This window comes from Gracilinanus agilis, chromosome 1, assembly GCF_016433145.1.
Source record: "Gracilinanus agilis isolate LMUSP501 chromosome 1, AgileGrace, whole genome shotgun sequence".
Lineage (NCBI taxonomy): Eukaryota > Metazoa > Chordata > Mammalia > Didelphimorphia > Didelphidae > Gracilinanus > Gracilinanus agilis.
The window spans coordinates 541,574,757-541,602,518 of record NC_058130.1 but is presented as its reverse complement, the minus strand read 5'-3'; the positions used below and the strand labels follow the sequence as shown (position 1 = coordinate 541,602,518).

The 27,762-nt window shown below is 35.7% G+C and overlaps 1 protein-coding gene across 2 annotated transcripts in view; it reads left to right on the top strand.

Annotated features, from left to right (window-relative positions):
* The window catches only part of RBBP8 (RB binding protein 8, endonuclease), a 100,622-nt gene that overhangs the window by 54,708 nt on the left and 18,152 nt on the right, over positions 1 to 27,762 (top strand). For both annotated transcript variants that reach the window (XM_044666602.1, XM_044666610.1), the window contains exons 7-14: positions 2,926 to 3,095; positions 8,921 to 9,025; positions 13,086 to 13,183; positions 15,315 to 15,427; positions 16,335 to 16,941; positions 17,540 to 17,666; positions 20,202 to 20,293; positions 23,426 to 23,540. In XM_044666602.1, the coding sequence (XP_044522537.1) occupies positions 2,926 to 3,095; positions 8,921 to 9,025; positions 13,086 to 13,183; positions 15,315 to 15,427; positions 16,335 to 16,941; positions 17,540 to 17,666; positions 20,202 to 20,293; positions 23,426 to 23,540 (1,427 nt within the window). The remainder of the gene's footprint in view (positions 1 to 2,925; positions 3,096 to 8,920; positions 9,026 to 13,085; positions 13,184 to 15,314; positions 15,428 to 16,334; positions 16,942 to 17,539; positions 17,667 to 20,201; positions 20,294 to 23,425; positions 23,541 to 27,762) is intronic.

Below are 27,762 nucleotides of genomic sequence, written 5' to 3'. Positions count from 1 at the left end.
ATGTATCTTGAGTCAACAGTGAGGAAAGTTAATCTCTTTCAATTTTTGAGTTTCTTAATGAGCCTGCCTTTTTAAAACCAGATTCCTCAAAGCAATTTCCTTTTATTTGTCAAGTTAGAAAATGGCAAATGCAATGATTACTGTAGGACTTTTCTCATATAATATGAAAGTTAATAGTTTTGTAAGTAAGACTCGTTATTTATCAAAATTATTTGTCTTTTTCCTTTTTTTCCTTCCCTTTTTATTTGCTCTGTGTCAGAAGGACAAAGAAGGACAAAGCTAGCAAGTTGTTTGTTTGGTTTGGAAATCTCTGGTTAGAGCTAGCTTTTTCTTTCTGAGAGCTCTGCCACTTCTAGATTGGCCTTGTCAGGGAATCAGTTTTTCCTCGTGACTCATTCATGATAGAATTTTATGACTAACAGGCAGGTAGACTATGATGTGATCAGTTTAAAGCTAGGTCAGGTAGACTTCATGCTTCAGTAATCCATAAGCCTTTCTCATGTGATTTGTCTTGCTGGAGGGGGTGGGGTTTGTACTCAGACTACATAATTATGGAGAAATTAGAAGGCTCAGAACTCTTGAGAAAGTATTGTTTGTAGGACTACAATGGGAATTCTTTACTTGAGGAAAGACAGCCTTTTTACACAGCTTTAATATGTCTCCTATGGAAGAAATTTTAGTCTGTACTTTTCTATAGATTTAAAAACTTGAATTTCTTAGGACAATGAAATGAAACTTAAATGCTCTTATTCTAAAGCTATATTACATCCAGAAGTGAGAATTCACAACTATTCTTTTTAGGAAATATTTTAACATAGGTCTGCGCTAAAATAGAGATTGGTTATATTATCATTGAACCTGAATAAGCTGGCAAGCTTTAGTTCTTTGGAAGTCAAGGTTAGATGTACTTATGAGCCTAGTACCTTCTCTTCAAATCTATGCGCCCAGACTGAAATCTAAGTTGTAGCTCCCATCATTCAAATGCATATCATTGGTTACAAGATGATCCATATAAGTGTAATTAGATCAGTATAAATCCTTAACTGCTACCAGAGTAGAAGATGAAGTCTAGGAATATTTCTACATTTAGGACAACATATCTTTTATATTATAAACTATAAGGGAAGGGGCTAAGTCTCAATTATTTTTGTTGATCATTTATTAGGTACTTACTATGTGGAATGCTCTGTGGAAAACTACAGTGTTCAGTCTGTTATCTCATGCCTAGAATAGACTACTTCTTCATCATCACTATCTCTAAAAGTCTCTCCCTTCTTTCAAGGCTCAACTCAGATGTTTCCACTTTAATGTAGCTTTCCTAAATTCTAAGTGAAAATGATCTCTTAAAAAAAAATCTTAAAGCATTCTTTTTCTTAGTCCTCTCCTTTGCACTTATTTTAAAGATGTAACTGAGGAGGGAGTTAGGGTTAAAGGGCATGCCTAAAGATAAGAAAAGAAAAGATATTTAGAAAACAAAAGCAAAGTGATAGGGGTAGGGAGGGAATGATAAAACATGGAAAACCATGAGAATTAGGAATGGTGGCATAGAAGGCGGCACATTATTAGGAAGAAGTGAAGAAAGAGCAAATATTGGGGTTAACCTGTACAGAGGCATAGAGGTGAGATATAAAAGCTAGCATTTATGTAATTTTTAAGGTTTGCATAGAACTTTCAATATGCTATTTTCCCATTTGACCCTCATAGCAATTCTGCAAGGGAAATGTTATCTCCCCCTCCCCCCCCCCTTTTTTTTCAACAGATGAAGGAACTAAGGCTGAGATTAAGTGACTTGCCCAATATCACACAGCTAGAATTTAAACTTATCTTCTTGACTCCAGGACTGGCACTCTATCCATTGTGCCATCCAGATTCTCCTATTTGCATTTATATAGCATTTTAAGGTTTACAAAGGTTTTTACTAATATTACTTCATTTGATCCTCATAACAACCTTGTAAAGGAGGTGCTATTTTATAAAAGAAGAAACAGAGGCAGACATGAGTTAAATGACTTGTTCAGCTAGTATCTAAGGTGACATTTTTAAAAATCCCTTACCTTCTGTTTTAGAGTCAATACAAGTACCAATTCTAATGCAGAAGAGAGTTGTAAGAACTAGGCAATTGGATTTAAGTGACTTGCCTAGGGCCACACAGCTAGGATATGTCTGAAGCCAGATTTGAACCCAGACTATCCTGACTCCATGTCCATTACTCTATCCACTGAGCCACCTAGTTGCCCCTAAGGTGGCATGCTTACTCTGGTCCTCTTAACTCCAAGTTCATCACTCTCATCTGCTATTTTGGGGAAAAGAGTAAGCCATGAGGCCAAGAAAAGGATGAACATAGAAGATCAAATAAAATAACCATAGACACAGAGGCAAGTCATGGCAAAATTGGAACAGACATGGAGAATAATCTAGTTTAGACTGGATAGTCAATTACATGAAGGGGAGAATAATAGGAAATAAGGTTAGAAAGATAGATTTGAGTTATATTGTGAATGTCCTGGGATGCCAAGTTTAGAATTTTCTGCTCTGTTTGGCAATCAGTAGGGATCTATTGAAGATTTATGAATGGAGGGAACAATGGGTTCAGGGAAGATTACTGAGATAGACTGTGAGGGATGAATTGGAGAGGAAACAGAATGAAGGTAGGAAGACAAATTAGGATGCTGTTACAATAGTCTACATGTGAGGCCCTGAAATGGAGTGGTTGCTTGACAAATGATTGATTTTGTGGAGGGGAGGCAGGTCTGTGCAGAAAAAGTCTGAAAACATTGACTGGTTTAGGTTGATGTAGTGTTAACAGAAATAGAGGTGTGAAAGCAGGGAGGGGGGGATGGGCAGGTAATATTAGACATCCTGAAATAAACATGCATTGTTGTATTGACTTCACATGCTGACAGTCATTGTCTCTGACTCCATTAGAAAGAAACGGCATCAAGTAGCAGAGCCTGAGGAGGAAATTATTCCTGATTCACCTATATTGACTTTCTCATTTCCTGGCCTTAACCGTTTGCGAAGAAAGAAGGAGAACCCACATGTCCGATATATAGAGCAAGCAAATACTGATTTGGAGCACCCTCTGTGTACAAACGGTAAGAGTCTATGGAGAATTTTGTGGAATTAAATCTTTAAGTTTTAACCATAATCATATAGAATGTTTTATGTTGGAGCAACAGAATGTCTTCACTGTTCAGTTAACTTATGTTGTAGCTCACTGGTGTCAAACTCAAATTAAAGTGGATTCTTGCAGGAAGCATAATGACTTAAGAACTCTGTTGGTGAACCTATGGCACGCAGGATGGAGAAAGCTATTCTCTTCCCCTCTTCACATGCAGCATTACTCACTTCATCCACCCCTCTGCCCAGCAGCCCAATTGGGAGCCCTTCCTCCTTCCCCTGTCTGGGGCAAGGGAGTGACTCACATGTGGCAGGAGGGTTGCAGTTTGGGAATCAATCTCTAAAAGGTTCACCATCAGTGGCTTAGAAAATCACACATTAACATTATCTATGTTGTATTTTTATTTATTTTGTTAAACATTTCCCAATTATAGTTTAATCTGGTTTGAGCAGCAGTTTTCTGACATATAATTTGACACCTACTTTTGCTGAATTTGTTAGTTAGATTTGGCATCAAATATGTAGAATCTAGAATTCATAATTTTGATTATAACCTTGGAACATAATTCTTAAATGTATTATATATAAGCACTCTCTACAAAAAACCCTATTTTGATGCCACTTACTGATATGGAACTGAAATCGGGTTCTTGAAGGCTATACCAACATAATCAACTTTTTTACTAAAAGTTTCTACTAAGCAGGAGAATCTTCAGCTAGGGAAACCTGCTGACATCTTGGGAGCTGATGCCTAAGAAATCAGGATCATGGAATTATCTCTAGAAAGAACCTTAGAAATCATCTAGAACAGTTTTCTCATTTTTACAGATGAAGAAACTGAGGCACAGAGCCATGCAGGAACTTAAAATAGCTGAAATTTATATAACATTAATATTTATAAAATTCTTCACAAAGGTAGTCTCTTTTAAGCCTTACAACAACCCAGGAAACTGCTGTACTAGTACGCCCACTTGTATTAAGGAAATTAAGGCTTGAATAAAGTGTTTTGCTCATAGTCTTCTAAGCCAGTGGTGGCAAGATTTGAACATAGGTCTTATAACTTCAGTGTACTGACTTAAAGACATAAAATTAGCATATAAGAAAGTTTTGTCCTTTGGTTTTAGGCCTGTTGTTATTTAAAGGCTCATTATCAGGATGTTAGTCATCAGATGACTAATTTTTTAACTTATGATCCAGGGAGGAGGTGCATAATGGTTTTCAGTTATGATTGTGTTAAATAGTGGAAAAGAGGACAGAGAATGCTAAGAATAATACAATGTGATAATATAGACAGTGTAATAATACTAATGGAACTGTTGGAACTCTTGATGTGTTCTCTATCCAACAGTCCATGAGTTGATACTAATATATAGCTCTGGATTCCTCTAAGTCTCATCCTAAATTCCACCTCTGCAGAGAAGTTTTCTTTATCCCCATCAATACTAGTCCCTTCCCCCTGAGATAATCTTCCATCTATTCTATATATATCTTGTATGCCATTGATTGTTTGCCTGTAGTCTATCTTCATTAGAATGTGAGCCTAGAAATGGTGGTAGGGACTATAGTTTTTCTTTATAGCCCAAGTGCATAGGACAGTGCCTGGCACAAAGTAAATACAATATTTATGCTTATTGTTGTTGGCTTCTATGTGGATATTTTTCATATAATGAAATCAGACCTTAAGAATTTACAATTATTTGGAAAGACAACTTGTAGCATTACAACTCCAAGCATTAAGTCAGGAAGTTGACAGAATTCATTTTGTCATGTAACCAAAGGCAACTACAATTGATATTGCATTGATCATCTTGCTTCATTGATTGGGTAGCTAGGCAGCAGCAGCACAATGCAGAGATCACTAGAATATCCTCAGATAAAAACTCACATACTTCCTAGCTATGTGACCCTGGGCAAGTCATTTCCTAATACCCTACTGTGTGCCAGGTACTGTACTAATAGCTTTTCAAACATTATTTCATCTGATCCTTATTAGAATTCTGTGAGGTTGGCACTATTATTATTATCATCATCCCCATTTTACAATTAAAGAGATTGAGACAAATAGTGACTTGCCCAGGATTACAGAGCTAGTACCCCAGGCCCAGTGCTCCGTGAATGCATGACCTAGCTTCCTTAAATTTGGTTATATAACCCTACCGCATCGTTTGAAGAATCAAAATTATGCATAACCCAAAGAACCATGGAACAGTCCTTGATATCCAGTGATGACTTCAATGTGAAAGGTTTAAAAGACATCGTTTGAAGATACATGGTCAGAAAAGAAGGCAGTTAAATCGTCTACTGAGAATGAGAGATAATAGATAGAAAGTCTAAATTCTATACTGTTACCAGCAAAGAATGAAAAGATGCACAAGAAAACTGTCAGTACCTTGGATTAATCTTCTGAAGATAATTTCTGTATTATGGCTTATGTAAAGACAGATAATAATCACAGAGAATTAGACAGCTCTGCATTTTAAGAAGGAGGATAGTAATAATCCATAGTATTGAAATTACAGATTCATCTATCTGTATTATATGTAGATATGTATATTTAATTTGGTATATGTGCATTTATACATATGTGACATTTTATAATATGACTGGTTTATTTATATAATGTATGTCTATATTTGGGAGTTCTAAATTTATTAAAACTGTATTACTGGGGCAGCTGGGTAGCTCAGTGGAGTGAGAGTCAGGCCTAGAGACAGGAGGTCCTAGGTTCAAACCCGGCCTCAGCCACTTCCCAGCTGTGTGACCCTGGGCAAGTCACTTGACCCCCATTGCCTACCCTTACCACTCTTCCACTTATGAGACAATACACCGAAGTACAAGGGTTTAAAAAAAAAAAAAAAAAACTATTACTGTTCATATCATAGCAGGCAATGCTAAAACATTAATCTAACCCTCCATTATCTACTTTCTATATTGTTCTGCCTTCCTTATCTTCTACTAGAATCAGTCTCTAGATTGATCAATCAATACTCTAGAATCAATACTAAGTATCAGTTCCAAGGCAATTGGAGTTAAATGACATGCCCAGGAAGTGTCTTGAGACCATATTTGAATTAGGCCACCTGGCTGCCCTTGTGTCATTTTCAATCCCTGACCCTTTATCCTCTCTAGCATATTCCTCTACTTGAGTTTGTCTCATGCTGCTCTGCTCTTTATATATGCTATGGGAAGCTGCTTTGTGGTATAATTAAAAGAGCACTGCATTTGAAATAAAAGATCCCATTTCAAATTCCAGTTCTATAAAAGTCCTTTGATGTTGGGCAAGCCGGCTTTTCAATTTTTTTTTCTTCTTTGAGTTCTTGTGAGTATCAAATAAGATTGTAAATGGTAAAAGTGCTTTTCAAACTCTAAAGGAGGATGTAAATTTTACTATGAGGCTCAAATCCAAGTTAATCAGGAAGATGTCTTGAGTAAAAGAATATAGTACATTTTAGATTGGTGTATAAATTATTTTTTTAGTTTTCGCATCATTTAATTTCTACTTGTGCAAATAAATTTAATTGTAGTTCTCTAAAGAATTATGAATCAAAATATCAAGAGCACAATATGTTGGAAAAAAGTTCATTTCTTCAGTGACTTTGAAAAAAGTAACATGGATCTCTTTTTTTAAAAATGAAGAAGCCAAGTTGCTGTAATTTTTTCCACTGTATGCTCTTGTGTCACCCTCTAGTGGAAAGCAAGCAAATCATTGTCATACATTATAATAAGGAGTTGTGATTTTATTTGCATAGGTATGCCTTTATAGAAGCAGATCAACCCCTCACCCCTTAATAGATCATTTAAGGAGTTGCTTTGACCAAAAATGTTAGCTTGTGGCCAACCTTCTGATGTTAAGCATCTCTCACCTGACTTGTCAAGAAAGATCTTTTAAACCTTTTAGATTCAAGTTCTTAACCTAGGATTCATGAATGGAAAAAAGTGTATCTTTATTTCTTCTAACTTCTTATTGGAAATTAGAATTTCCTTCAATTACTTAAATTCTGAGAAATGGACTATTGGCTTCACCATATTGACAGAGGGATCCATGACTGAACAAAGGTTAACTCCTTAGACCATGAGCCTAACAGTCCATCAGCAGACCAGTTCGTGAAGATTGCCAGTTGTTAATTCCCGCATTGTTCCTAGATAATTTAAAGTCATTTCTACATTAGAATAAGCCATTAGTGAATGCAGCAGTTAGCTGATAAATTAAAAACCAAAAACACAAGATTTTTTTTTTTTTTAAGAAATTTCAGTTAGGATTTCTTCCTAATATCAGACAGGAATGTTTAAACTGATAAGAATTTATTAGGGTTCTCACTAAACCATCTTAAATGCATTCGAACATTCAGAAAGTAAATTATATCAATTTCCTTAGTAAGAGATTTCTTTCTTTGTATGTATCATAAATTCCTCTGAATCATTTTTCCACTATTAAGGGTTATTGTATAACTTTTTAAAATTTCCATTTGTGTGATATAAAAATTAAATTAGGTTTTGACTCAGTATGAGTTATAAAAGTGGTTGCTGTTTATAAAATATTAGCCCCTAAGTCAAAATGACTGTTCAGTTCTAATTACAACAAAGTAGAGATAGTGAAAATGAGAAATATAGGAAGGAGACAAAGTCTGGCCTAGCCTGCCAGCTCTAAGTGCTCTTCTGATGAAGTGAAGTCCAGTTTAGCACCCGGAAGGGGCTTCCCCAAATCCCAATCTCCATGTGAATTTCCCAGTAGTCCTCAGACAGAAGTCCCAGTAGTGTCTTTAGCCAGAGTTCCACCAATGCAGAATGACTCCAAGGAAAAAAAGCTTGTCTCTTCAGCTCTACTTATCAATGTGGAATCCAAGGGAAGAGTCTCTCTAAGGAACGAGCCTCTCCAAAACAAAGGAAGCAAAGAGGCCAGACCATATTGGTCTCTTCTTTTATACCCCTTTTTCCCACTTCATTTCCTGTCTATCTACCCCCTCTTCACAGGAACGAATTTCAATCTCCCAATTTGCCTAGCACTGCCCAAGAGGGTCAGTGCTTGTGGCCTTTGGAGGTATGAACTAGTAAGGTTAGCTACTAAGTAGGGGTACTTTAAATTCTTGATTTGATTGACTAAAAATAGAGAAAGGGAGAGCTAATTCTATCTTCATAGTGGATTCCTTCTCTTCTAGTCATTCATATTACTGCTACTATGAATCAAAAACCTTCAGATGCAGAGAGTAGTTAAAAAGATCATTTTGAGCCAGGGAAATTATTTGAATGGTATTAAACCCTATTCAACTCATTAAGCAGTTATTAATCACCTGTTGTATGTCTCCAATTAATCTATATTGATTTATTTGTAAGTTCTTAATTTTAGGTTTTTTTCAGTGAAACTGAATTTTTATCAAACTAGATGTCATTTTAAAGCTGCTTTCTTAGTAATAGCTAGAGTTCTACCCAATCTATTTAAAAATTACTTCAGTTCTTGCTGTTTTCTAGACAGTATATTCTAGTTGATCAAGTAGGATTTAAGTCCTCCTCCAGGGAGCAATATATAGAATATTATTATAGTAAGTACTTTTGATAAGTTAAAAATTTTTTAAACTAATTAGATAAGATAGTAATCCATAAGTCTGAGGAAGTCTGTGAATACAAGCAGTGATTTGTGTTTCCACTGGACCAACTCACAGTTTTTGATTTTAACAATTTGTGAAATTAAGGTACTGGATTTTTATAGGCTTATGCACATGTCCGTAAAGAAACCACATTTTCAATGCATTTGATTTCTCCTGGGTTTTTAAAAAAAACATTCTTACATGTTTTGTTTTTCCAGAATTTGCAAAAGGTCTAAAGTGTTCGACTCAACTGCAGCAAAACCACTATGAAAATGAAATTCTTGTAGCAGACACTTGTGATCAAACATTATCAACTATGACCAGTAAGAATGATATTGAATTATTTAATTAAAAAAATGTTTTTAGCTTCTCTTAAGTTAGAAGTCATGTCTGTCTCATATAACTATATAAGAAATCATCTAAATGTTTAGAGAATGGGATATTGTGTAATATTCTGATGAATTGAAATTTGACCTGTTAAGCACTATACCCTTTCTTTCCAGCAGTTGTTAAAATGTCTGGCCAAAATATGTTTGTACATTTTCCTGTCTCACTAGGTGCAATATAAAGAATAAGACTTAATATTTCTTTTATTCAAGAGTTGAATAACAAGTGACATGATAACCATCAGTAGGCCTGTAAAAGCAAGAAATGTAAGAGATTGGTATGAATCTGTGTGGGGCTCCAAAAGATGTATTAATTTCAAGGTATTAAACTTTTCCTCTCAAAATCAGAATGCATTAAAAAATTCTAGTTCATTGGTTTTTGCAAATAGGAGATTTAATCGCTTGGAAATAATTATTTAAATGTTTTTCTTGAGTTTCATTTATAGTCTTAATTTACTTAGCAAACTTTTTTTAATGACAAAAACAAACTTCAGACCAGCCCATTTCTACATCATACCAAATTCCCAATAAGTAGTCTGTATTAAAAAAAAAAAGGCTTGACTTTCTCTAATCGTCTCCAAAGTAGATGCCATGGTTCCTTGGGGGCTACAGCAGGGACTGATAAAAAGAATCTGCCATTTAGAAGGTGGAAGGATCAGTTGTTACCTATCCTTTTTATGATAGCCAACCATGAAAATTGCCTTCAATGCTGCCATACCTATCCTATCTCAACATACTTCTCTTTTCCTTATTCCTTCTTCTGTCAGTCTCCCAACCTCTCTCCTTGAGTAGTTTATGGGTCCCATGGATCATTTATAGCCCAAACTAATTAGGCATCTCATGAGATACCATTAAGAAAATACCTATCCTCTGCCCCTCAGATCAATTCATGAATGAGGCAGGAATAAGTTGGAGGGTAGCCTCTGCTCTTCTGGACAATAACCAGTAAGATCCATTCCTCCTTATTTTCACTTAGAGAGCAGGTCAGAGTAGGTCACCCTTGATGAGCAGACAAATTATATTATTTTTCCTCCCAAACCCACACATCTTCCAAACTTGTTTATTATTCTCAAGGTTTTTTCAATAATTATTTCTTATAAAATATGTTCATATATGGTGTAAAGTAGCTATATTATTTGGATATCCTTTATTTTGCATATACATTCTAGAAAAGCTGACCAAAAAATGAATTTCTGTTTATTCTTTTTTCCCTTGACTTCATTATAATCATAGATTTGTTTCAAATGGAGAAATTTCAGAAGTTTGAAAGCCTTTCTTGAATAGGAGATTAATACTATACTCTTAAGGCCTATTACATGCTGGATAGTCTTAATACCACAATTGCTTTTGTAATATGTTTAGAGCTGTAGTCTACTTTTTTAATTCCAGGATCTATAATTTGCTGTTCCCTCCACTCCCTATCTTGCCTTTCTCTAAACCATAAGAATCTCTGCAGTTCTTAAGAGATCAGCACCATAGCTCTCTTGTCTCTTTATATTCCTTGATATTTATAAAAGGTAATAAAACTAGGTCAAAATGTTTCGAAAAAGCATTTTCTGAAGGTGGCCATTTTTCTGCAAGGAGCATCAATATGGGGTTCAGAGTTTGGAACACCAAAGAAACCAGGAGACAGTTAAGAAACAGAACAGCACTATAAAAGGAAGTGAACCCCAAGTAACGTAACTCAGTCCCGAGTTTGGGTAAAGGGTAGAAGGGAGGTTCTGGGTAGGACTCTTCCCTGAACCTAGTTATCCTTATCAGGATTGTCATAGCCTGATCTACTGTGCTGATTCAAGCTATATCTGCCAATCTCTCATATTGTCTGCACTCTGCAGCAGATTTTATATATATATATATATATATTTTTTTTTTTCATCAGTTTATACCAAGAATAACAACATCAAATCATCACTGAAGATCTATATCTTATACCTGTTATCATCCAGCTTAGCTAACTTTTCAATCCATTTGACGAGATATTAAGAGCTGAAGTCAGGTATAGGGTGGAATGTTGACAAGGGCTTTACCTTGAGAAGGGACAACCTACTTTCTAATCCAATTAGATAAAATGTTAGATTTCCTGATTCCTCTCTCCTTTCCCATCATACCTATTCCCAATACCCTCCAGTGTATACTATCTCTTGATAAATTAAAGAAGTTACCTTGTTACTAAGAAGCCTTTGGTCATCCTGCTGATCTGATTCAACATCTGTCAGAAAAATCCCTCCATATTGTCAGAACTTGGCAGTTGGTAGGGACTCCTTTCGGTAGGGGAACTCTTATTGACTTCCACATAAAATCTTGTCAGAGAATTACTCCCAGATAACCAGAGATATCTACTCGATTGGCAGATCACCATCTTTAGCCATATATATCAATTAGATATTTAATTGTTTCTCACTGGAGAGCCATAGGGTTTAAGCCCTCTCAATAAGATCCTCTTGGACCTGCTTGCTGAGGAACATAGACAATCACTGAACTGAAGTCAGCCCAACCCCTGCAGGTGGTTCTGTGTGGCTGCTTGTCGTCTGCAAAGGGAATAATCCCAACAGTATTCACATTTAATTTTTAATTTTATGCTTTTCTAGTAGGTACTTAATAAAGTTACTTTGAAAATTCTTTAAGTTTAAGACTATATGGTATATAAAATGACTTAATTTTTTCCCCTTGTAAAATTCTGTGGTTATACAATTCTGTAAAATTAGTCTACTTAAAACATTTATTAATCTAAAATGGAAAATTAGAACCATCTAATCCATCTTTTTTCCTCCCCAAGAAATATACTGTTAATTACTAAATTTGCCATTTTCATTCTGATAACAGAATATGTAGTTATTATCCTGATGGTATTTCAGAGATAGCAATAAGAAGAAAAAATATTCCTTATCTTTCTATATTTAATGCATTGAGGGGGGAGGAGAACCATGAAATTTTCTATATCCCGAATGACTTTGACCAAATAACTCTTTGGACCTCAGTTTCCATACCTTTAAAATAGGGAGGTTAGATTTCTCTAAGATCTCTTCTAGATTGTGATCTAAAATGATTATAAGACATCAAAAAGGGTATATAAAACAACCTTCTTCCTAATTCAACAATTCAGTAATCCAGTGTCTCACTGAGAACTCCTTCCAGTAGCAAAAAACATAACCTGTGTTTTTTCTTTGTGATCCTTATTCACATGGGAGCCCTCCATGTGGCATCCACCCATGCTGCTGAAATACTCCCTTTAGGTTTTTAATATGCATGGTTACCAGTGTAGCACTGTAACTATCTGTTCTCCTTATTCTCCTCCTTTTCAAATCACCATTGCTTTGTGCTAGTCACTATTGATAATATGCTGCAGCCTATATATCTGCAACATGCATTTCTCAGTTGCCCTGTGGGTCAACCTCAGTTTTGATTTTTTTTGGAAACCATGCATTGCCAGGAAAATATTTGGTTATTTTTGCATTTTTTATTTCAGGGATCAACTTGAATGCCTGAAAAAGCTACACAAATTTCTCAGCTTGCTCATTTCCTTCTCCTTAGTTCTGTATATAATTCATTGTCCACTTAAATAAAGCATTTAAAATCTATTTAAAGATTCACCTGGTGATCTGCATATCAAGTAATATTTTCATATTCCAGGAATATTTCATCTTTGGAACAGTCTTCAGCTGAACTAAATGGTTATATTGACATGAAACTGAAACTACTCAATTAGCAGTGGAAGGAAGTGGATTAATTTCAGTTTTTGACATTTCTAAATTGCAAAAGGAAGAACAAATTTATTATTTTGAAGAATTTATAGGTTTTACTTAAGAGGCTTTAAGTTATAATTTGGTAGCAGTCTTATTTGATGAATGATATAAGTTTATTTAGTATAAGCTACATAGTCTAATTTTAGGATAATTTTACATTAGATTTCAACTCTTAAACAACTGTATGGCCTTTGATCTATCTTTATAAAACTATAGCTGTATATTTACTTGTATATGCTTTATTTAAAACTTAGATACCCAAGAAACCAACAATTATCCCATTGAGAAGTCGTCTTTTAATTTAGCTGCTGTTGTTGCTGAAACACTCGGACTTGGTGTTCAAGAAGAATCTGTAAGTAACATCTGCCTTGATAAGTATAATAACTAAATTGAGCCTAGAGAAAAATATTTGTCCAGGTTAATAGTGTCTAGGCTAATAATACTTTTAAGGACTCAACCATCTCTCAGATTTAACCAAGAGTGGGCTAAAACCTTTGGTCCAAGTATGAAGTGGTGAGGGTTTGCACCAGAATGGTGACAGCATTGGGAGAAGAGAGAAAGTGTTAGGAAGGTGGAATAATTAGGAATATAAAATTGATAGGACTTGATAACTAATTGGACATCAAGGTTCATTGATATGTCAAAGGCTGCAGAGGTCAAGAAGGCTAAGGATTGAGGAAAGACCATTCGATTTTGGAATTAAGAGATCACTGGTTACTTTGAAGTGAACAGATTGAATTGAATATGAGGTTAGAAACCAGACTGCAGAGAGTGAAGATGAGAATGAGAAGAAAGTAAGTGGAGGCACCTCAAGTAGATGGATGGCCTCCTTAAGGAGTTCATTCCCAAAAAGAAGGCGAGAGATAGGATGATAGCTAGTGTTAAAGGATAATATAATAGGGATGAATAAATCAACCGAGAATACTTTTGAAAATGTGGGGAACATGGGCATTTTCATAGACAATAAAGAAATACCCCAGAAATAGAACACTTGTGGGTGGTAGCAGGTATGACTGTCTTTGTATAGCGGTGAGGAATAGGTCATGGCAAATAAGTTAAGGAAGTGGAAGTTTGGGGTATTGTGAAAGTATCAATTTGTATATTAAATTTCATGAGGGGCAGAATTGAGGAGGAGAGAGACTGAATCAAGCACTAAACTCATTGAGGAAAGAGGGAGAATATTCTATAGGTCACTAGACAACAGTTACCAGAATCCTGACTAAGTGATAAATCTGGATTGAATGAACTTCAGAAGAGGAGAGATGACTGAGTGGTAGAGGGAGAACCTAGAGGTGGTGATGAGGAAAAAAGGTATCCCAGGGCCCCTATCTCAGCCATTGAGATGAGGATATAAGTGATAGTGTAACCTGTGTTGAAAGAGAAACCAGGAAAGCCTCATCATCAGGAAGGAGCCTAGTCTCAGTGAATACAAGAAGATAAGTGAATGAGAAAAAGTGTAAGATGAAAATTACTTTGTTTCCTTATGGAGCAGGCATTCTAGAGAGCATAGTAGAAAAAATGGCTAACTAATTTAGGGTGGGTTACTGAGGTATAGAGGAATTTTTTTGAAGTGGTTAGGTATAAGGGAATGGATAGTAGGGGGATGAAGAATGGGATCTGAACAGTGGTATTTAGAGGTTCAGAATCACTGGAATAGGGAGTCATGGTATGATATTCATTGAGAAATGAGTTCTAGGTTATCATTGTTTATAGAAATAGTAGGAGGCCAGAGAGAATTCCTGGAATGCAATGGAATGGCTTTTTTGGGAGATAAGTGAAGACAAGGCTGACTGGGTCTTTTCAGTCTTAAAGACTGAGGATAACCTAGTCACTCATTACCTAAAGCCCACATAGTACTAGTACCACCACCTTACTAGAAACCAAATCATTCTTTGGAGTCGTTTGGGTGGTTACGGTTTGGAAGGGGGAGATGGAATTTGCCTTAACTTTCTTTTTTTTCAAGCAGACTTCTTTCCTTGCCCCCTATATTGTTTTCCATGGGTGTAGAAACATTTGGATTCTTCAGATTGAATAGAAGAATTTTCTTTGAACATAATTATAGGATATTAAACTACTTTATATAATAGAGTTGTGTGCAGACTGGATTTTTAAAAAAAATTAGTGACATTTTCCCATTGAAATATTTCTTCAAAAATTCATCCTAATTTTAACCTTTAATTTCACAACAATACATTAGCACTATCCTACTTAGATTTTAACCTTAGTTGAGTATTTTAATTGTGCTAAATTTTATTAAGGGAGATATTTAAAGTACCTTGTAGGAATCTTATAATGAAAAAAATTCTTATTTTTATCTCTTTAGTAAATACTGATTTTTTAAGATTGTATTATTGCAAAATACACCTATAAAATTGTTGCTCAGTTTGATTTATACTTTTTGAATTGTTATTTTATTTCAATTATATGTAATATTATATATGCGATAAGTATGTGTGTATCACATCTGCCTTTTACTTTTGAAGGACTCTCAAAGTGCTTTGAATTCTCTCAGTGAAGACCTGCACCATCAGCAGGAAGCAGAGCCAAAGAAACAAACTTTTCAAGAACACACAAAAAATATTGAAGAAGGTTTAAGGTATTTGGGGGTGTGTGGCAGATTAAGAAGATCCAGAAATAAAGTGCCTTTAAAAAAAGATTACAGGAGGGGGCAGCTGGGTAGCTAAGTGGCTTGAGAGCCAGGCCTAGAGATGGGAGGTCCTGGGTTCAAATCTGGCCTCAGACACTTCCCAGCCCTGTGACCCTGGGCAAATCACTTGACCCCCATTGCCTGCCCTTACCACTCTTCTGCAAGACGGAAGGTAAGGGTTTAAAAAAAAGAAAAAAGATTACAGGATTGTTGCTTTGGAGCTAGAATGGGACAACCTCTTCATTTCATAGTTGTGAAAAGTTCAAAGTAGCAGTGGTTTATAGATTTTGTTCAAATGAATTTTTATAATCCATTTTCTCCAGTTTGCTTCTTTGTGTTTTGCATTATTTAACAGGAAGTGATATTTTTGGTTTTGTTTTTCCAAACCCTTGCCTTCTGTCTTACAATCAATACTAAGTATTGGTTCCAGGGCAGAAGAATGGTAAGGGCTAGGCAATGAGGGTTATAAGTGATTTGCCTAGGGTCACATAGCAAAAAAATGAGGCCAGATTTGAACCCAAGATCTCTTGAGTCTCTAGGACTGGCTGGAGAGTGAGAGTATTTTAAGTAATATATATCCATCAGTACTTGCAACTCTCATTTGGCTGATAAAAACTAATGTAGCTAGCCAGTGACTGCATTCAACATATAACTTTGATTCCTTCTACTTTTAGGTTAATAGGACCACTCTGACAATGATTTTGGGTTGATGGAGGTTTTTGATGTATAAATTAACTTATATTTTTGGTCAGTCTTCTAATCATGATTTTAGCATTTGTTTCTATCTCTGTCTGGATCATTGCTTATTTTCCCAGAAATAGGTGGGACATTTCACTACTTCTCTTTATTTGTTCAGATTTTCAGATTCTTCTCCAAGGACTCCACCAGAAGTTGACTGGACTGCTCGGGCATCTTCTCCTGTTTTTGGGGCTGCTTCTACTCTGAAAAATGGCTTAAGTGTGAACACAAGCTTGTCCCCTTCTCTTTTAGAGGCTGGGAAAAAGTTCCATCTCAAAACAAACCATTTTAGCAATAATTGTAATTCTAGGCCACAAAAACCTAGATCAAAATCTGAAGACACCAGCCTCATTACATGCCTTAATCTTGGTTCTCAAGCAAACACTGTTATTGATCATTCTTCTTCCATTAAACAAGTGTTTGTGAGAAAGAATATAGATGAATCAATAAGTACAAAAGTTGGGACTGATACAAAAGATGAAGATATTGAAAAAAATGATCTTTTTGTGCCATTGAAACCGTTGGGAGGCAGAGGAACCAAAAGAAAGAAGGCTGAAGAAGAAAGTGAACATTGCCCCCCAACCTCTTTTGATAAAGAAAATGCTTTTCCTTTCCGAGGAGATATTCCTCCTTCTGTCAATGGAGACTCTGTAATGGATAAGCCCCTGGATCTATCTGATCGATTTTCAGCTATCCACCGTCAAGAAAAAAGCCAAGGAAATGAGGTTTGTATAAACCAGTTTAGGCAAATGGCTCTTCATGAGGCTTTGAAACCTATTCCAAAAGGCTTATTCTCTAGTCTTACAACCTTAAATGGTAGCTCCATAATAAACAAGAGAGTCCTAAGAAGACTCCTAGTGTCAGGAATACATCTTTCTGTCCCCCAATAAATCATTCCCAGATAAAAAAGTAGAACTACAAATAAAAGAAGAAATTCAGCTTTCAAAATCCCTCTCCTGGGGGCAGCTGGGTAGCTCAGTGGATTGAGAGCCAGGCCTAGAAACAGGAGGTCCTAGGTTCAAATCTGGCCTCAGACACTTCCCAGCTGTGTGACCCTGGGCAAGTCACTTAACCCCCATTGCCTAGCCCTTACCACTCTTCTGCCTTGGAGTCAATACACAGTATTGACTCCAAGACAGAAGGTAAGGGTTTATTTAAAAAAAAAAAAAAAAAAAAAAAACCTCTACTTCCACATAAAAGTATGGAGTCAGGGGTGTCTTTGATGGCCTAAAGGTATATTATTGTGCTAAGTGTACAGGGATTTGTTTTCTCATTAATGTTCATGAATATCTTCCAGGTACTAATACTGTCATCTATTCTTAGGTTATTGGTGCTTATGAGCCAATAAAAGTGAAAGGTAGGATGGGACATGGAGATTGTGAACTTGCCTCAGTTCTTCAATTAAATCCTTGTAGAGTAACTAAAGCACAAACTTTGCAAGATGATCAAGGTATGTATATGTTGTCTACAGTGTATTTTCAGTTTCTTTTTAAAAGTTATTGAAGCAAATGTAAATTTAAGTGAAAATAACAATTCTCATTCATTTATATTAGCTGAATTACAAGAAGCTATTTTATTGAATTGCATTTTTTCATCTCATTTCCTACATTCAAAAATGTTATTTTGAATATTTAGTTTTGATGCAAGACACTTCCTAACAAAATCAACCACAAAGTAGATTTCCTGAAAATATTGAAACAAAGTTGCATACCTACTCATTTTCACCATGTTTGCCATGATATTCTTGTTTTTTCTTTTATGTTCTCAACTGAGCAACAAATAGTTTTTGAGCACCTATTAAGTATCCTAGAAGGAACAGAACAGTTCCAACCTAAGGAACTTACATTTTGTTTGGAGAGAGAGAAAACACCTTGGGTATTCCAGATAGATTTCTTCTATAAGTTGACACTTGATGAAGGTGGGGGAGGGGTGCATTTGGATCATTGGGAACAGCCTGCATAAAGACATGGTGGTGGGAGGATGGAATGTTGTATGGGGAAAACAGTGAAAAGACTGGTCCAGCAGGAATGTATATGATGTAGAGGTAGGCTGGAGCCAAAATTATGAAGGGCTAAAAAAGCCAGACAAAAGAGCTTATGTTTTATTCTAGAGGCAAAAAGGGAGGTGTTGGAGTGTCTTCTGTAGCAGATGAGTAACCTTTTGATTTGACCCTGGGTCATGCCAGCCTTTGAAGGGGACATTTGAGGCAGAGAAATTAATATAGTGACCTATATCACCCTTTCGAGGTTTTCTTGCTACTTTACTACTGGTCCTCTTATCTGACTATTCCTTTTCACTCTCCCTTACTTAATATTCTTCCAGGTAGCATTTGTCCTCAGTGGTGGGTACCCATATTACTTTGTCCTGGACTTTCTTTTCTCATCTCTCTGTGCTATTTCAGTTGATGATCTCATCAGCTCCCACAAATTCAATTATCATCTATATGCTTATATTTAATATTCCCAGATTTGTATCCAGGTTTTACCTCTCTTACTAACAATCTTATATATTTTTTCATTTTATTTTTTTTTTTACCAATTACATGTAATAAATTTCCACACAAGTTTTTCTAAGTTATGATCAAACTTATCTCCTCCACTCCCCTTCCTTCCCCCTCCCAGTGGTGGCTGGCAATTTGATCTGGTTTATACATGTATTATCATGCAAAATGTATTTCCATATTGTTCATTTTTATAAGTGAGTAATCTCATAAACCAGACTCCCCAGAACATAAACCTAAATAAACTGTTGAAAAATCATAAAATCGTTTGCTTTTATCTGCATTCTGACTCCTCAATAGTTTTTTCTCTGAAGGTAGATAGCATTCTTTACTAGTAGTCTCATATTTCCAACTGTATATCAATATAGTCACAAATGAATTCATTACTTTTCTTACCCTAATCTTCCCTCTTATCAATCTCCCTATTATTATTGAAGGCTCCCCCATCCTCCCAGTCAACCAAATTCAAAACTTGGGTGTCATCTTCAATTCTTCACATTCTCCCCCTCAGCCTCTCGAATCCAGTTCTATTGATTATCCTTTCTTAATATTTCTTGTTTATTTCTTTTTGGATACTGCCACTCTTTTGGTGCAGGCCCTACTTACTTCATACATGAACTATTTCTGCAGCCTGCTGTGTGGTATCCATTGCAGTCCATCTTTCGCTCAGCTATCAAAATTGGTTTAACTTATAAAGACATGGTTGAAAATTGCAGTTTTTCCTTTTCCCATCAAATCCCAGTCAAAGAATCTTGATTATTCTTTCTAATCAATCATTGTTGGTATTAGTTGCTAATATTACTAGTATTACAAATATTTTAGGGCCATGCTCTTAGCATCTAAACCACAGAATGTTAATACAGTTAAGTATCAGAAGTATTGTTGCAAGTCTCTTTGTTTTTTCTTCTTCTGATATCAATAAGAATTAGGCAGATATGAGAGTCAGGCCTAGAGATGGGAGGTCCTAGGTTCAAACCCGGCCTCAGCCACTTCCCAGCTGTGTGACCCTGGGCAAGTCACTTGACCCCCATTGCCCACCCTTACCAATCTTCCACCTATGAGACAATACACCGAAGTACAAGGGTTTTAAAAAAAAAAAATTAGGCAGATAGAGCTAGGGCTAGTCTTTATATATGCCTATGCCCCTGACCACCAGGACCAAGGTGGAATCATTCATATGTTGATTCTAGTTCACATAAACTTCTCTCTGTTCCTTATTTATAGAGAGAAAATCTGAAGAGACAAAGCCAAACCTAATTTTAGTAATTTCTTTTGCTAAGAGAAAGGTTTAAACTAGATTCTCCACTCTAAAACATTTACAACCCCAACATAGATTCTAGCTTTACAAACTTCTAGGCTATAGTTTAGCTCTTTAGAGTGAGGTTAACTGTGTTGCCAACAATAGACACATAGGTGAAATATGCTAGTTTTAAAGTGCTGTAAATTCATAATTCTTTTTTTAATTATGACTTTTTCTTTCCTAAGATAAATCAGCCTTAGAAAATATCCAGTGGAGTATAGATCCAGCAGCAGATCTTTCTCAATATAAAATGGATATTACTGTAATTGATACAAAGGTAAGTTAATTAAATAAAGTCACAGTTGCTACATTCTAGTCTACTAGAAAGAATACTCTTTTCTACATCTGTGACTCTTCTACTTGCTTAACTATGTGACCATAGAAACCCAATTTCCCATTCCGGAACTTTCTTTTCTGTTTGTAGCTATACCTACTCTGTGATCTCATCATGATTATATCAGGGCTCAATTAGCATCTGTATGTATGAGATAACTATATATCTCTATCTATCTATATATCGGGTCCTGCCTGTTTTCTGAGTTACAGTCCCATGTGAATATCTGATCAATATATATGTAGTTATCACAAAAATTTTTTTTTTCTCTTAACACCTACTGTACATCTTAGAATTAGTACTTATGTATTGGTTCTTAGGCAGAAGAGTAGTAAGAGCTAGGCAATCAGGATTAAATGAATTATCGTATCTAAAAGGTAATTGATTTCTTTATTCCTATGAGGCCACCAACATCTTTCTAGTCACTCATTTTTGCAAATTTGGAATCAACATTAACTCTTCACTCTCCCTCTTTCTCCTCTTCCCACATGCCCCAATATAATAAGAAACTCTACAGTATCTCACACCTCCATCCCCTTCTCTTCATGACACCATAATTCAGTTCATAGTCACCTTATAAACACTATTCTAAGAATCTCTTAGCTGAACTCCTAGTTTTTGCTCCTTTCTTTGGCATCTTCTACACAGGTGCCAAAATAATTTCCTGATAATAATCTGCTTAATAATTTTCAGTGGCATTTGTTTCTGATAAAATAAAAAATTATTTTTGACATTTAAGTTCTTAATCTGACACTAGCCTTCATTTTCAGAATTAGAGTCGGTATGGCATAGTGGAAAGAGCATTAGCTCTGAAGTCAGAGGACCTAGATATAGATTTTGATGATTATAACCTATATCACCTCAGTCGAGCCTCTTAATATCCTTAGGCTTTAGTTGCCTTATCTAGAAAATGAATTAGATGGCTTATAAGATCTCTTTCAGGTGTAAATTTTTGATGCTATGATTTATTTTTGCTTCATCTATTCCATTCCAGCCAAACTTGCTTACTTGACATGAGACCTTGGAACTGAAACTCAGAGAAATTAAGGGCTAAGAATTAAACCCAGGCTCTCTGACTTCAGATCCAGTATCTCCCACTGTTCCACAATGCTGTTGCTCTAATTTGGTATATCTTTCCCTGCTTTCAACTATGTTTTTGTATAAGCTGTCCCCCATATCTGTAATGCTTTCCTTAAACTGCTTTTTAGGATCCTTATCTTCCTACAGAACTCAGTTCAATGTTGTTACCTATGGGAAGACTTTCCCAATTACCCTAGTTCAAGAGTTCTTAACCTGGGGCCAATGAATTGTTTTTTTAAACCCTTATCTTCTGTCTTAGAATCAATATTTAGTATTGGTTCCAACATAGAAGAGTGATAAGGGTTTGTCAATTGGAGTTAAGTGACTTGCCCAAGATCACACAGCAAAAATCAGATTTGAACCCAGGACCTCCCTTCTCTGAGTCTGGCTGTCAATCTGTTGAGCCCCCCAGCTGCCCTAGCCCATAAATTTAAAAATAATAATAATTTATTTTTTGATAACTGCTTTCCAGTGTAATTGGTTTCCTTTGAAAACCTATCTATTTTGCTTTGAAAATTACTACTCTGAGAAGGACTCCCATCAGTTTCACCAGATGTCCAAAGGAGCCCATGGCACAACTAGGTTCAGAACCCTTATCCTTCCTGTTAATGCTCGCTCCTCAAATTCTTTTATCTACTAATCTGAGTACATAGTCTCTTTCCCAGTAGAATACATACCCCTTTAGGTCAGGAATCATTTTTCATTTGTTGTTTTTTTTTATCCTCACTATCTAACACATGGAGAGAATTTAATAAATAAATGTTCAATGAGTGAATTTTTAAAATAGGAAAAAATTAGAGCCATGTGACCTAAGTCAAGCTATTTCCATGAATTTAATCAATTGGGCAACATGTGAAAGAATAGTTTGTAGTATGTTAAAGAATCCTTGTGTTGAAAAAGCATAACGTAGTTTTGCAAGTGAAATATTGGCAGTGAGCCCTAGATTTGGGGCCAAGAATCTTGGGTTCATATCCCACCTGAGACAATATCTGTGTCACCTTAGGGAAGTCCCTTATCTTTACATGGCTGCAGTTACCTCATTTCATGGGGTTATGGATTTAGAGTTAGGAAAGATCGTCAGAAAGAGATCATCAAATACCAATCCCTTTATGTTTTAAAGAGAAATGAAAGCACAGAGTGTTTTCCAAGTTCACATTGGTATTAGAATTGGCTTTTGAACCCTACTTTTCTGATTCCAAATCTAATGTTTCCCATGCTATTTTATGGGAAACGAATATTTCTATTACCTACTTTACAGAGTTGTTACAAGTTAAGTATTTTGTAAAACTTAAAGAGAAAGATAAATGAACCATTATTATTAGGTCACAAAGTACCTATTTAATGTTTCAAACCCTTACTTTCTGTCATAGTAGCAACTAAGGCAGAAGGACAAAGGCTAGGTGGCAAACAGGATTAAGTGACTTGACCAGGGTCACACAGCTAGGAAGTGTCTTGTGGAGTTTTCAGTCTAAGCTCTCCCAACTGCAGGTCCCACACTGTGCTACTTTGCTGCCCCACAAAGCCATGGTTTTAGAAAAATGACTTTCATTAGTTTGTAAGATACACTTTAATAATACTGTAACTTTCAATTGACTATCTTAAGTGCCACAAATATAAAAGCTCAAAGCAAAAATTAGAAATGAAAATTTTTTCATTTTGTTTTATACTTGAATTTCATGGCATTTCAGAAATTATTTTTAGTTTGTAATGTGATTATTTTAGTTAGTACAATGTAGAAAAAGTGGGTTATATTCATTATGTTCTTGCTGCCTCTGACCACTACCTGATTTTAAGGTAAATTAAAACAGATAAGGCAAGAAATCATTAGACTTTACTAGTTAAAAGGCATCTTTCAAATGAATAGGTACTTATTTCCCATGAAACCCAAAAGATGTTTTATTCTCCTTTGAATTGTTAAGCAACATCTCTGGCATAAATGTAAGCTGTATATATTTTACAATTGGTAAAAATGTGAATTCTTTTATATTTATTTAGGATGGTAGTCAATCAAGATTAGGTGGTGAGACTATGGACATGGATTGTACGTTGATTAGTGAAACTGTCCTTTTAAAAATCAAGAAGCAAGAGCAGAAGGGAGAGAAAAGTCCAAGTAAGGTTTGATTTTTTTTTTTTAAATGTAAAAGGGATTGTACAATTACATTTGTGTTGCTTGATCACAAGATGACGGCATTTGAGCTAGAAGGAACCATAAAGATCATCTTTTGTCTAGTCAGTTCATTTTACAGTTGAGGAAAAATTCACCATATCACTATAAACCTTATTTATTTTCTGTTGGCTTATATATTCTCTCAATCATATCCAAAAGAAAGTTTTTGGAAGATTTCATGAAAGAAATATGTTTAAACCTAAAATTGTTAAGAAATGTCAGAAACTTTTGAATAATTCAAAAAGTGCTATAAAACTAGATCTTACACATTAGAAGCTTTCGTTTTTTTGTTTTTTGTTTTTTTTGTGTGTGTGTGTGTGTTTTTTTTTTATTTTAAACCCTTAACTTCTGTGTATTGACTTATAGGTGGAAGATTGGCAAGGGTAGGCAACGGGGGTCAAGTGACTTGCCCAGGGTCACACAGCTGGGAAGTGTCTGAGGCCGGATTTGAACCTAGGACCTCCTGTCTCTAGGCCTGGCTCTCAATCCACTGAGCTACCCAGCTGCCCCCTGTTTTTTTTTTTTTTAACCCTTACCTTCCTCGTCTTGGAGTCAATACTGTGTATTGGCTCCAAGGCAAAAGAGTGGTAAGGGTAGGCAATGGGGGTCAAGTGACTTGCCCAGGGTCACACAGCTAGGAAGTGTCTGAGGCCAGATTTGAACCTAGGACCTCCCGTCTAGAAGCATTCGTTTTTGTAGATTAAAGCAATGTTATAATATTCCTCTTTTTTTAAAGCCTAATAGGGAAGGGAGGAAACATTAACACCTACTTGGTGTCAAACACTGTGCCAACCACTTTACAAATACTATCTTATTTGATCTTTATAATCATCCTGGGAAATAGACACTATTAGCCCATTTTACAATTGAACAAATGCCGAGTAGATAGAAAGAAAGTGGTTTAACTAGTAGATGCCTACAGCCAGATTTAAACTAGGGTCTTCCAGAGTCCAAGCCAAATATTCTATCCACTGGACCATTTGCAAGTGAGTCAGCATACTCAAGAAGGTTCTACATTTCTTTATATTTCCCTGCTATATTTCTATACTTCTCTAAAAGAGAAGAATAGCTATATTAGAGATCCCAAACCCCAATATGGAACTGGTTGACTCCTTCGCTGAAACTCTTTTATTTGCTGGAAGGGATGAGATAGAAAGAGTAGTGATTATTACATCCTTTCCTGCACATCACTGTTATTTAAGCAAGTAGGTCATTAAGAGGACAGTGTGGCCAAAAGGGACTGTTACTATCACCATCACCACTACCACAGCTTCCCCCTACTTAAGGGCTCCCAAACAACTCAAACTGAAGAACAAGAAGAGCTATATGGGGGAAACCATATTCTTCCCATCTCTTCAATATATTGGTAAGGAATAGAAAGGGTTACATCTACTTACTGGGCCTTTTGGGAGGTGGGGGGAGGGCTCTTGATGTCTACCAGATTCCACCTAATTGTTTATTTCTGTCTTCTACTTAAGGCAGAAAAAACAAGCAACTAGAATCTTGCTCTACCTTATGTTCCCTCATATCTCACTTGTTATCCCCCAAACCATCTCCCCAAGCAAGTCAGAATTTGTACATATATAACATTTGCTTATGTCTACAACTATGTGTCTTACTAGAGAATAGCCAAGTGCAAAAGATATATTTAGCTGCCTGAGCAGAAGGCCAAGTAACTATTTTAAAATCTTGATTTCAAAGATGATTGTATAATGAGAAAAACAGAGTTTTCACAGTCTGTCAGTTTGGGATTTGAATGATCATTTTGCATTTAAAAACACTATTTACTATATAGATACAGAAAGGTTAACTGATGGATGGAAGCTTCAGGGAGACAAATTTTGGAAATAAGGAAGAACTTTCCAAATGGAGTTGTCTTAATAGTCAAACAAAGAAGTTAAAGTATTAGACTCTCCATCATTGGGCATGTTTAAGCACTGTAAGGGATGATAAACTCAGTCTCTTATATTTAGAGAGAGCTTGACTTTAGTAATCTTTAAAGCCTCATCTAATACTAAGACTTAATATATTACTTGATAGTCAGAATAGGAATATACCTGTTTATACAATAGCAGTCTTCATGATTTCGTGTATCCAAAAATATATCCAGCTTATTTATTATTGTTGAATTGTTTCAGCCCTGTCCAACTCTTCATAACCCCATTTAAAGTTTTCTTGGCAAAGAAACTGGACTGGTTTTCCATTTTTTTCCCCAACTCTTGAGTACAACAGGATAAAGTGATTTGCCTAGAGTCCCACAGCTAGTAAGTGTCTGGGCCTGAATTCAAACTCCGGACTTCCTGACCTTTAAGTTTGCCCCCCTACTATACCACCTAGCTGCCCATTTTTAATGTTAGACCAGTCTACATTTCATTAGACTTTTTTCTACCCTGTAACATTTTATTGCCACATTTGGATGTTAGAAAACGTTTTTAACATTAATCAGACATCTGCCAGGACTTTATTTGGCTTAAGTTCCTTGTTCAACCATATCTGAAAATTTAAAGCAGTTACTTTTGACTTTTTCATTGAATGAAGGCCAATTAAGAAATATTATCAACTGTGCTTGAATTGGAAATAGAACAAATTGGGCTACATTCCAATTTTTTTCCCACTTTTAATTTTCATAAAATGTATCTTTAAAAAACTGTATTTTTAAGAACTATACCATGTCTGCACTTAGAATCATTTTTTCTGAAGAGGCAAATTAAAGGTAATTTTGAAGAATATCTTCTAAATCACTAATAATTAAAGAATTGCAACACAACACTGAGATATGGCCTCATCTGTCAGATTGGCTAACCTAACAGAAAAGGTGAAAGACATGTTGGGGAGATGTGAAAAACAGGGACGCTCATGCACAGTTGGAGTTGTGAACTGACCCAACCATTTCAGGTGGAAGCTAAGTGGCACAGTGGATAGAATACCAAGCATGAAGTCATCTTCCTAAATTCACATTTGACCTCCAACACCTACTTGCTTTGTGACACTGGGCAAGTCTCCTAACTTGTTTGCCTCTCAGTTCCTCATCTGTAAAATGAGTTGGTGAAGGAAATGACAAACTATTCCAGTATCTTTACCAGGAAAACCCCTAGTGAGTTCACATAGAATCAGATATGACTGAACAACAACCAACCATTTTAGAAGAATATTTGGAACTATGTCCAAAAGGGCTATAAAATTGTGCATACCCTTTAACCCAGAAATAACACTGCTACATCTATACTCCAAAGAGGTAAAATGGAAAAAGACCCATATATACATAAATATGTATAGCAGCTTTTTTTTGTGGTAGCAAAGAATTGGAAATTGAGGAGATACTCATCAATTAGGGGTTAGCTGAATAGGTTATGATATATGATTGTGATGAAAATACTGTGATGCTAAGAAATGACAAGGGAGACTGACTGTGTCAACACAGGAAAACTTGGGAGACTTACATGAACTGATATAAAGTGAAGTCAGTAGAACCAGGAGAACTTTGTACCCAGTAACATCAGTATTTTAAGTCATCAGCTAGGAAAGACATATTCTGATCAATGCAGTGATCCACTACAGTTCTTACAGGACTCGTGATGAAAAATACCATCCACCTGCAGAGAGAAAACTTTGAATGAAGAACTCTTGAGTGCAGATTGAAGCATATTTTCTTTCACTTTATTTTTCTTGCTTTTTTTTCCTTTCACAACATGTGAAATATAATGAGGTTGTGAAAATATTTTGCATTACTTCATACATTTTATGGGTATGGTATTTCTTGCCTTCTCAACTAGATAGGAGAGGGTCAAGAGGGAGGGAGAAGATTTGGAAATGAAATCAAGTTTAACTTTCTACATTAAAAAATAAAGGGGATGAAAATATGCACGTTACCTCAATTCTGACAAACAGGTGGGAAGCAAGTGGCCTTTTTATTTAGCCAACGTACGTGTCTTAAATAGGAGCTGAGCAAAGATGAGGATCTAGTCCTAGAATTGAGTAGAAAGTTTAAAACAATGAAACCAGAGCTCAATGGAGATATGTTTTCAATGTTTCAATGATTCCAAATTGTTTGATGATAAAAATGATCCTCTCTAACCTTAATATTGATACTCATTACAAACAGTTTCAGAAGAATTAACTTTACAATTAAGCCAGAAGGCAATGGAAAACTGATGAGCACAGGCTG